General features: G+C 36.7%; 1 protein-coding gene across 3 annotated transcripts in view; it reads left to right on the top strand.

Annotated features, from left to right (window-relative positions):
* RAVER2 (ribonucleoprotein, PTB binding 2) overlaps positions 1 to 11548 on the top strand; it is a 104071-nt gene that overhangs the window by 37041 nt on the left and 55482 nt on the right. For 2 of the 3 annotated variants that reach the window (XM_024764751.1, XM_024764750.1), the window contains exons 4-5: positions 2700 to 2891; positions 10000 to 10126. In XM_024764751.1, coding sequence (XP_024620519.1) covers positions 2700 to 2891; positions 10000 to 10126 — 319 coding nt within the window. The remainder of the gene's footprint in view (positions 1 to 2699; positions 2892 to 9999; positions 10127 to 11548) is intronic. The other variant, XM_024764752.1, reaches the window with a different exon arrangement.

Raw genomic sequence — 11548 nt, 5'->3', positions numbered from 1 at the left:
TATAAGAACACATTTTAAAAATGGTGTAGCCCAATGAATATTACTTTTGTATTTAAAGTAGCAAGAATCTGAAAAGGCCATCCAATGGAAAATATGTGAAGTAAATATTTCTGATATTAATTCCTACTTGGAAACAGCTTTGGAGTAGGATTTGTTCAGTTATAATTTTGTTTCATCTTAGCATGTTTCTGGCCCAAGAAAAATTTTTTTTAATTAATTAATTTATTTATGGCTGTGTTGGGTCTTTGTTTCTGTGCGAGGGCTTTCTCTAGTTGTGGCAAGCGGGGGCCACTCTTCATCGCGGTGCGCGGACCTCTCACTATCGCAGCCTCTCTTGTTGCGGAGCACAGGCTCCAGACGCGCAGGCTCAGTAATTGTGGCTCACGGGCCCAGTTGCTCCGCGGCATGTGGGATCTTCCCAGACCAGGGCTCGAACCCGCATCCCCTGCATTGGCAGGCAGATTCCCAACCACTGCGCCACCAGGGAAGCCCTGTATTTATTTTTGAATTTTATTTTTTTTATATAGCAGGTTCTTATTAGTTATCCATTTTATACATGTTAGTGTATATATGTCAGTCCCAATCTCCCAATTCATATGATGGTAAATTTTAAATCAATCCCTTTTGTTGATGGGCCAAACTATATTGTCTTTATATAATTATGTCTTAGCAAACCCATCACTTAACACATCCACCTTCTCATTCCATCCACTCTTGACCCATTCATGCATTGATCCCTTTATCCATCCACGTTTTGTTTATCACCTTCTCAGTGCCAGACACTATATTGCTAAATGTCGGAAATGTAGAGAATAGAAAGATACTCTCTTAATACTGCACAAGTTTGTGGAAGAGACTGACAAGTAAGCAGATAATTGTAAATCCTGTATGAAGACTGATACGATGGAAAATAGAAAAGTGTTATGAGGTGTAAAAAGAATGCATTATTCTATCTTAATGGGGCCATGGTAATGAGACATTTAGAGAAGATCCTGAAAACTGACAACACTGGTAAGAATTTTCAAGCACTTTGAGTAAAATTAAATATATTCTACTAAATAGGCAAAAATATATACTGTATACAACTGAGAGGTTATCTAGTCTAGCTTTCCATCTGGTAAAAAAAATCAAAACGTTACAATAATTGAGGGATCATTTAGCTTCTGTTAAAATATTTCAAAATAATGGAAAATTCACTAGATCACAAGTCAGGCCATTACATATTTAAATGGCTCTCATACTGAATGTAAATATTCTTCTTTAAAACTGCTGACGCTATGGAATTAAAATGACTTTGTCTTTTGAAAGACTTAAAATGATAGTGTCATTTATTTGGCATGAAGGTTATAATGAACCAGGAATAGTAAAAATATTTTAAAAGTTTTCAAAAGGTTAATAAAGCCACTTTACAATGCCTTTATCAGTAGATCTGTTAAACTCAGGCTCTCTCGCTTGGTAGGTTGACATAGACTATATGGAAGACACAGTCTTCTTACCTTGTGGTCAGAAGGGACCAGTGGGACTAACGGCTTTTACAAATCTGATTTTAAGATTTGGTTTGGTTAAAAGGAATGAGGTTGTAGGAGAAATGTTTGGAAGAGGTAGATATTTTTCCTTTCTCCCATGGAAATGGAAGAAGTTTTATGGAGGAAAAAAATATTTGAGGGCAGTTTTAAAAGGAAGGAAGAATGTGAAGAAAAAATAGAAATTCGGTCTACTACACAAAAAGCTTCAAAAATAAGAAAAGAAACTAAAAAGGACTGGAAAATGATTTAATTGTAGTATCAATTTATGGGATGCCAAATTCAAATAGAAGTATTGTACATGCGTCTTCTCAAAGACATACGAAGCTGAATTTTATCACATTTATCACTTTATAGCATCAGTGTGTTTAAGATGATTCAGACATGTTCAACACTTAGAAATTTTTAGTGTCTTATTTTGTTCTTACTTTTGCTCTAGAAACTTTTTAGTGTCTTATTTTGTTCTTACTTTTGCTCTTTGTACCAGTCTTTACAGATCCAGGACTTTAGTATCTTCTTTTACACTCTTACAGGTGGGTGACTGGAAATAAATTGAGTTCTGCATTGCAGGAGTTTATTTAGGGCACATTCAGAAAAAGGTTTTGTCCTGAATATGGTATTTTAAACAAACCTGGGGCACAGTTTTCCTAAATAAGGTTTGCTTTGGTATACTTGACCAAATTCCTGGGATCTGCCCAAAATATTGAAATAAACTTTGAATGTGGTTCCTTCTACCTTTCTTCTGTTGATAATGCAAATGTTATTTTACATAGATACATGATCCAGTAATTGTTCAGCATGTTTCATCGTCTGTGTATCTGGTGAATTTATTTTAAAGAAAGTTTTAATTATTGTGTCCCATATTTTTCTATAAATTATCAGTTATATATATATCTTAATATATAGGGACTATTATCATTTGAACATTGACTTTTAAAATAAATCAGAGATTCAAAGAAGTAAAAGGAAACCGGACAGAATCTTACTTTTCCCATCTTCTAGAAGGACTACATCTACCCAACTAGTAAACTTTTATTTTCAGAAGGAAAGAATACATTATTTTCAGCAGTATCATGCTCTGAGACATTTGTCCTTGAATTTTTAGATGATATACTTGTAAATAAGTATTTCTAGATAAATATTAGAATTCCCTTTTTAATAAATGTATCACATCAGCTTGCACAGGATGAAGGTAGTTATGTTGGTGGCTTTGCGGTGGTTGAATATAGCACTGCAGAGCACGCTGAAGAGGTTCAACAAGCAGCTGATGGTATGACCATCAAGGGAAGCAAAGTTCAAGTTTCCTTCTGTGCCCCGGGAGCACCAGGGCGAAGTACATTAGCAGCATTGATAGCAGCTCAACGCGTGGTAAGTTTCTTCTTTTTTTAGGATATAAAAAAATTCTAGTAGTATTTTAATCTATCCAAACTAGTCAGTCATTGATTGGACCTTCATTATATTTTTTTTTATGTAAAGATACCCTTCTTTTTTTTTTTGACTGGCTAAATGGTACCTCTGCCAAATCAAGCCAGGAGTCAATACAAAAGAAGAAACTGTGTTTCATAACGTGTATTCATCTCAAGAAAAAATTTTGAGGAAATTTCATTGATTCAGTAAATGTTTGAGTTCCTGTTCTGTAAGTTTTGAGTGCAAGGTGCCCCCTTTTTCAGTGTTCGTAAGTATCCATAGTAGAAGTAGTGGGAGGTGGCGCCTCATTTTTGTGCACATGGCGCAGTTGCTGAGTTTCCAATTCTGAATGCATCTAGTCACCCACTTTTGCAGGTGGCACACCCTGTCCTCTTGGAGAAAAAGAAACAACTAGGTGGCTTGGTGGCCTTACAAATGTCTGGCATTTGTTTATAGCTGATCCCCCAGCAAAACTAGCTATCTCTTATCAGCCACTCTTTTCTACAGTGACTCTCTCAAATCTTCACTCTTTTCCTGTCTTTGTCCTTCTTTCTATCTGATGATCGTGGCTCCTACTTTATAGAAATATAAAGGCCATGTGCTGGACTCATTCATTCAACTTTTCTCACACTCCCCCAGAAAAAGTGCCCCCATTTTTTCTCTTAAATAGCATTCATTCCATAAATACTTTTTGGGTACCCACTGCATGCTAGGTATGTTAGAGATGTTTAGGATTCATCAGTGAACAAAACAAAGATCCCTGTTCTCTGGGAGGGAGGGCTGTGCCTCCTCCTGCCAAAGCAGGGGCTCATGCCCATGTCCCCCATCCTCAAGGATCTTCATCCTCACCTTTCTACTTACTTTCACTTGTTCACTAGCTCTATCCCATCTGCTTATAAATACGCTCAAATCTTTTCCTTTAAAAATCCTCTCTAAATACGAGCCTTTGTAATACTTTTCCCTCACAGCTGGAGCTTCTTGAACAATTAGGTCCCACTCATCACCTTTTCTTCTTTTCTCATTTCCCTCTCAGTCCAATGCAATCTAGTTTCTGCCGCCACTATTCAGGTGAATCTGTTCTCTTTAACAGGAATTTCTTAATATTCAGTCGAAAAGGTACTTTTCAGTCTTTCTTTGCCTGGTTTCTTTGGAACATTTAAAACCAACCTCCTGGGACTTCGCTGGTGGTCCAGTGGTAAAGAATCCACCTTCCAATGCAGGGGCCGTGGCTTCGATCCCTGGTCTGGGAACTAAGATCCCATATGTCGTGGGGCAACTATGCCCACGTGCCACAACTACTGAGCTCGCGCGCCTCAACGAGTGAGCCTGCGTGCCACAAACTACAGAGCCCACGTGCCCTGGAGCCCGCGCGCCACAACTAGAGAGAAAAGTAGTGAAAGATCCTGCATGCCTCAACGAAGATCCCGTGTGCCGCAACTAAGACCCAATGCAGCTAAGAAAAATAAAAAATAAGGAAAATAAATATTAAAAAAAAAATAAGACCAACCGCCTACTACCTTGAATTCTGCCTACCGTTTGTTTCCTACCTGTCTAACCGTCCCACCCCTTTCTTCTCTTTCCCGAAGGGCTGCTATCAGTAGGCTTCTGTATTTGGCCTCCTCACTTTCTTCCTCTTCAGCACTCCAGTGGTTTTAGTTATTGCCTATCAGTGGTGATTTTTCCAAGCATATATTTTTGGACCCAGTTGCTAAATCTGTATTTCCAAATGATATTTAAACAGCCCCTTTTTATGTTATATAAATAGTTCAATTTCAACATTTCCAAAAGAAAACTATTTTTCTCTGGGACCTGCTTTTCTGTGTTCTGTAATATCTATGTATGGCATCAGTTCATTCAAACTAGAACTGTCTGAATTAAAAACTCAGTTAATCATGATTGGTCGTCTTCACCTACTCCCCAGATCAAGATGTCGAGAATATTAGCAAATCCTTTCAGTTCCGCCTCCTGGTAACTATTAAATCCTGGAGACTTGTCAGCATCTTTGTTACTTTACTCAGGATCTCATTTTTCTCACCTTGATGGTTCGAATAACCTGCTATGTGGTTGCCATGTTGTTCGTCTTCCCCATTCTAACCCATCTTCCACGGTGCCACAAGAGTGATCTTTCTCGTCCTCAAACCAGATTATGTCATTCTCTTGCTTAATATTCTTTAATGCGTGCATAAGTGCAGTTCCTTACCATGGCATACAGGGCCCTTCGTGATTAGGTATTAGTAACATGAGGAATCTTAAATTTTTCTCAGTCTTAAAAGTAATGTGCTGCATTGATTTTTTTTTCTGTAGGTTCTTGGTACATATCCTTTATCAAGTTTTCTGATTTAAAAAAAAATCATAAGTAGGTATTGATGTTTATCAGAGTATTTCTGCAACTATTGCGATAATTTTATGTGATTTCTTTCTAAGTTCATTAATGTGCTGAATCCAATTGATAGGTTTTTCTAATATTACACTATCCTTATGTTGTAAATCCTAATTGATAATGATTTTTTCCTATGCATTGTTTGATTTTATTGGATAATATTTTATTTGGTATATGTGCAAATGTGCTCATAAGTGAAAATGCTTAAATTTTTGGGTACCATTTTTACTTAATTTTGGAATCAAGAGAACATTGACCTCATTAAATGATTTACATATTTTTCTCCCCCTTCTCCTTTTCTTTCCATTTCATGGATCAATTTGTATAAAATCGGGGTCATCCGTTCTTTGAAAGTTTGAGAGATCTCATCTATGAAACCGTGTAGACTTACTCCTTGAGCCTCTTCCAGAAGGAAATCATTGATTACCGCTTAAATTTCTTCTGTGGATATTCGGTTTATTAGTTTTATTTTTCTCTGTGTGCTATATGTGGCATTTGATTATATTCTACAAATTTATCCACTTTGTCTGAGTTTTTAAATTTATTGGCACATAGCTATTTATAAAGTTTTATTTAAAATTTGTCATGTCTAGTCTCCTCTTTTTATCGTATATTTTATTTATTTGCATTTCCTTTTTTTCCCTTGATCAGTCTTGCAAACTATTTATTTTGCCTTTTAAAGAAACAGCTTTTGTTTTGTTCATTATTTCTCTTTTTTCTATCTTTTGCTTATTCTTGCCCTATCTTTATAACCTCCTTGCTTCTTTCTTCTTTGGATTTACTCTTCCCACCCCCACCCCCACCCATCTTTAATGTTATCCGTGGTTAGCTCCTCTGTTTTCAACCTAGATTGTTTTCTGATGAACATAGTTAAAGTAAGCTTACTTCTATAACTAATGCTATACCTATGTGTCATAAATTTTATATTATGAATGTTTCAATTTTTTGTTATGATTTCCTTTTAGCTTAATTATTAGTTTTTTTTCCAGTTTATACCCACCTAGGAATTTTTAAAAGCTATTCTTCTGATATAGATTTCTTTTGAGATATAATTGACATACAGCATTATGTTAGATTTCAAGTGTACAACTAATGATTCAGTATTTGTATGTATTGTGAAATGATCACCACAGTAAGTCTAGTTAACATCTGTCACCACACAGAATCACAAAATTTCTTTTTCTTGTGATGGGAACTTTTAAGATCTACTCTCTTGGCAACCTTCAAATATGAAGTAGAGTATTATGAACTGTAGTCATAGTCACTGTGCAGTACATTACATTCTCATGACTTATTTCTCTTATAACTGGAAGTTTGTACTTTTTGACCCCCGTTACCATTTCACTCACCCTGCACCCCCTCCCTCTGGGAAACATCAGTCTGTTCTCTGTATCTATGGTTTTGGTTTTGGTTTTGGTTTTAGATTCCACACATAAGTGAGATCATACAGTATCCATCTTTCTCTGCCTGACTTATTTCACTTAGCATAATACCCTCAAGGTCCATCCATGAGACTACAAATGGCAAAATTTCATTCTTTTTTATGGCTGAATAATATTCCATTGTCTGTATACATATACACACCACATTTTCTTTATCTGTTCATCCATTTTTGGAAACTTAGGTTGTTTTCATATCTTAGCTATTATAAATAATGCTGCAATGAACATGGGGTCCATATATCTTTTTGAGTTAGTGTTTTTTGTTTTCTTTGGAGAAATACCCAGAAGTTGACTTGCTGGGTCATATGGTAGTTCTATTTTTAATTTTATGAGGAACCTCTATACTGTTTACCAACACTTGTCATGTTTTTTTTAACTATACTTTTTTCCTTTGTTTTCATTTCCCATCTACTATTGGATAAATTAGAATTTTCTTCTTCTGCTTCGAGAGTGAGATGTTCTGTTTTATCCTACTGGTGATTGTTCCTAACTTACTAACACCCCTAGGTTGATCAGTATCTCTTTCTTCCCACTTAGTTCATTCTAAACTCCGTCCTGCTTCTTCCTTCTGCCCCACCTACCACCATATTGGGAATACATAAAGTACATTTTTACTTTAGGATTGCCTTAATTTTTTTTTTTTGTTGGGGTGGGGGGGCGCACTGCACGGCTTGCAGGATCTTAGTTCTCCAACCAGGGATTGAACCCAGGCCATGGCAGTGAAAGCACCAAGTACTAACCACTGGACCACCAGGGAATTCCCAACCTTAATGTTTTTGTTTTTATGGTCCTGGCTTTTGTATACAAGATTAAAATTAACTGTGATATTGTAAACCCTAATTTCCATGTATCATGTAATATCATCATGCATTTATTCTCATTTCTCATTTTCAGAAAGGGTTTCATGTAGTAAAAACTTTTTAGACTGTGTATGGCTGGGAATATTTTTTATTTCTTTTCCATATTTAATAGCTTAGCTGAATATAAAAATCTAGATTCAAAGTTTTTTTCCTGTAGCACTTTGAAAATATTAATTTGTTGCCTTCTTAAATCCAGGGTTGACGCTTTGAGAGTGAAGATGATATTAATCTGCTTTTTTCTTTTTTCTGAGATATGTTCTTCCTCACTGGAAGTTTTTAGTATGGGGGGGGTGTTTGATGTTCTTAAATTTCACACCAAAAAAATGTAACCAGGTGTGTGTTTTTCTATATCATATTAGGAACCCTTTCGTTTTGTGGTCTTTAATTTTTCTTTAATACTGGGAAATTGTCAGCCATTACTTCTTCAAAGATTCCCTTTTCTTCCTAATCCTTCAGGGACTCCTATTATATAGACGTTAAGACTTCTAGTCCCTTTATTGCCTTGGTTTTCTCTCTTGTTTGCATTTTTCATTACCATGTTCTACTTTGTTTGTATTTCCCTCTTTATCCTCTGCTCATGTATTCTGGGAAGTTTATTTGACCTGACCTTTCAGATCACTATTTTGTTTTTCAGTCTCATATATCCTACTGTTTAACTTACCTGTTAAAGCACAGAGTAGAGGTTAAGAATAATGCTTTATGAGTTTCTCCAGTTTCCTCACCTATAGAATGGGGGTAATAACACGAACCCTATAGAGTTGTTTTGGGGCATTAAGTGATCTAATCCATGTAACATGCTTAGAACAATGCCAAGTATATATAGTAAGTGATGGCTGCTATTAATTTTCTCTAACAGTTGTGTTTTTCATACTTCTAATTGGTTGTTCTTTATAACTGCTTGTCCTTGTTTCATGTTACCAATAAAAATATATTATCTTTTTTTTAGGGTGTCTGTTATGTTGAGTTAACGTTCTTATTATTTCCTATCCTTTAATTCTGCTTTGTCTCTTATAGGTGCTTCAGTTTGTTGCCTTTAGTTTTTGTGGCTACATTCCCCCCATGCCTAGTTATTTTGTTCTGTGGATACATATCTCCTTTGGTAGTGGGTATGGCGGTTGGCTTCTTTGTATGTGAGTGTTTAGAGGTTGAGGGGCTGGAGATGGAGGAGGAGTGCTGAAGGCTGGTCTCAGCTAGGGTTTAGGGAAGGCGGGCAGGAACCTAGGGCTGAGAACCTCTGCCTTGCCCATCTGGCCTTGACCACAGCCCTTTCCCACCCCAGCCAGGCAACCCTGCCCCTTAGAGCCTCTTAATCTCTTCTCCCAACCCTGCTCTTTTCCAAGTTCTGCCTTCCTCAATTATAACTCTTCCACCCTGCCCAGTGGGAGGAAGGAAGTAGAGAAGGTTGGAGGATGTGGGAAGGACGCTTTTGGTGCCTCTACCTAGTGTTACATGGTCCCCACTGTCTCTGAGTTTGCACGACGCCCTGCTGTTAATTCACTGCTCCTAGGCGGTCACTGGACTGATGCTGCCCTTTTCTTGCTCTTTCCTAGCCATGATCCCTAGGGGGTGATGTGGAGGAAGGCCCTTCCCCAAGCTATCCTGTCTGTGGATCCAGCCTCTCTCACACTCTTGAGGCACTACCTTGTGTCTGTCCAGGGATTTCTCACGGGTTTAGTGTCAGGTTCTCAATCCATCACCCTCTCCCTCTTAATGTCACAGCTTGGGATGAGAGAGGGAATCCAGTTGTCCTTGTCGGTTCTCCATTTTCTCCTGGCTGGAAGTTCATAGTTTTCCTTTTACATCATTATATTAATATTCTCATCTATCAGACTGGCTTTTAAAATCTGAGAACAACTTCATGTATTTAGGAAGCTACCCAATGACATGTATGTAAGGCCAGTTCATCTTTGTCTCATATTAGAGGATTAAGTTAATGAATTAAAGACTGTTATTATAAGAAAAATGTTGCTTTGTAAGACATCCCACATTATTAAACTTGAGATCAACATTGTTGTAAGGTTCTTCTACAGTATCAAAATATTCATCTCGTGTCAACAGGTTACCTCCCTGTTAATAAATTCAGATTCCCCTGAAATCTTTCTGCTTGTATGAAGAGATTTATCTGACTAAATCATTAGTCCTCTTAAAGCCAATTTCTACTTAACTGAAACATTCTATGAGGATTTCAGTGTATGTTGTATGGTAGAATATCTTATAATTAGGAATTGTGGTAGAATGTATACAACAAGTATATAATATAAAATAAGTTGTGGTTATCATAAAATAGATCTTATCAGGTGAATGAGAATTTCTGGAAAAAAGCCTTTACAGTTTCATCTTTGTGCTTATCCTTGTTCTAATGTTTTCTATTTCTGTATTCATCAAAGATGCACAGTAATCAAAAGGGCTTACTTCCAGAGCCAAATCCAGTGCAAATTATGAAAAGTTTAAACAACCCTGCCATGTTACAAGTTCTTCTACAACCCCAGCTCTGCGGGCGAACTGTTAAACCAGGTAAACTTCATGTGTGCTGATTAAACGTAGAATGTTGGCATGAAGTTAATTGTGCTGTTTTACATGAAAAACACACTTAAATTAGTCCAAGAATATTTATTTTTTCTAGAATTTATCAGTGAATATATAAAATATAATTTATTTTAATTAATGGTCTGAGGTGAAAATATGTTTTGACTGTTTTTGATAGGGACAAACTGCTTATGAGTTTCCTGATTTTTTTTTTAACCATTAATAAGTATTAAATATTAAACCTTCAGTTTAGTTACTGGTTGACATGAATTTGTAAACCAGGTAACACATGGCTTAATAAGGTAATATTTAATATACTACATTGTTACACCCTATGTTAACAAAGGATATGATACTTTTCTACATAATATTTTTGGCAGAATTACTTTGTTGGAAAGTGTTAAGGTCTGTTTCCTCTCTGCTCTTTCTTTTTCATTGTGAAATTGTTTCACTTTTTAGAAAATGAGAAAAACATCATTTTCTAAGTATTATGGAAATTTTTATAATATTGGCGTACATTAAATATCTATTTAGTATTCATTGAGAAGAGTTTATTTACCTTTTGAAATGCACCAGTATACATACACAGAATGTATGTTTTATCATTATGAGGAAATGAATGCCTGTATTCAACACTAAGCTTTAGATTACAAATGTTTAGATTAAATACACTTATTCTGTTTCAGCTCCAACTGGTCTAACAACAACTAGTATATTGCAATTCAGTTCTAGCACCAACTACCTAGAGTTAGCACAGATCCTACAAGTAAGGGCTTTGTCCCCAACCGGTCTGCCCCTACTTCAGACAGCAGCCACAACTTCAGAGGTCCCCTGGTCACCTACATTTCTGACTAACTTGCTTCAAATTTGGGGGTTCCTGTGACCCCCTCAGGTTCAATAATTTGTTAGACTCACAGAACTTAGGAAAGCACTATACAGTAAGTCCCCACCCATACAAACGAGTTCCATTCCAAGAGCGTGTTTGTAAGTCCAGTTTGTTTGTAAGTCCAACAAAGTTAGCCTAGGTACCCAACTAACATAGTCGGCTATATAGTACTGTACTCTAATAGGTTTATAATGCTTTTCACACAGATAATACAAACACAGAAAAATAAAACATTTTTAATCTTACAGCACAGTACCCTGAAAAGTACAGTAGTACAGCACAACAGCCGGCATCCAGGGGCTGCCATCGAGTGAGCAGGCAAGAAGAGTTACTGACTGGAGTGGGGAGAGGAGGTGGGAGATGGTAGAGCTGAAGGATCGTCAGTGATAGGAGACAGAGGGCAAGCTGCAGTTTCACTCATGCCTGACGTTGATGGCACAGGTTCTGGTTCCTTGCTGGATTCAATTCTACCTACCCTCTTGAAAAAATGATCCAGTGATGTCTGGGTAATAGGCCTTCTTTTC

The sequence above is a fragment of the Neophocaena asiaeorientalis genome, unplaced genomic scaffold, assembly GCF_003031525.2.
Source record: "Neophocaena asiaeorientalis asiaeorientalis breed wild unplaced genomic scaffold, Neophocaena_asiaeorientalis_V1.1 scaffold135, whole genome shotgun sequence".
In the NCBI taxonomy this organism is placed as follows: domain Eukaryota; kingdom Metazoa; phylum Chordata; class Mammalia; order Artiodactyla; family Phocoenidae; genus Neophocaena; species Neophocaena asiaeorientalis.
This window is presented reverse-complemented; position numbering and strand designations above follow the sequence as displayed.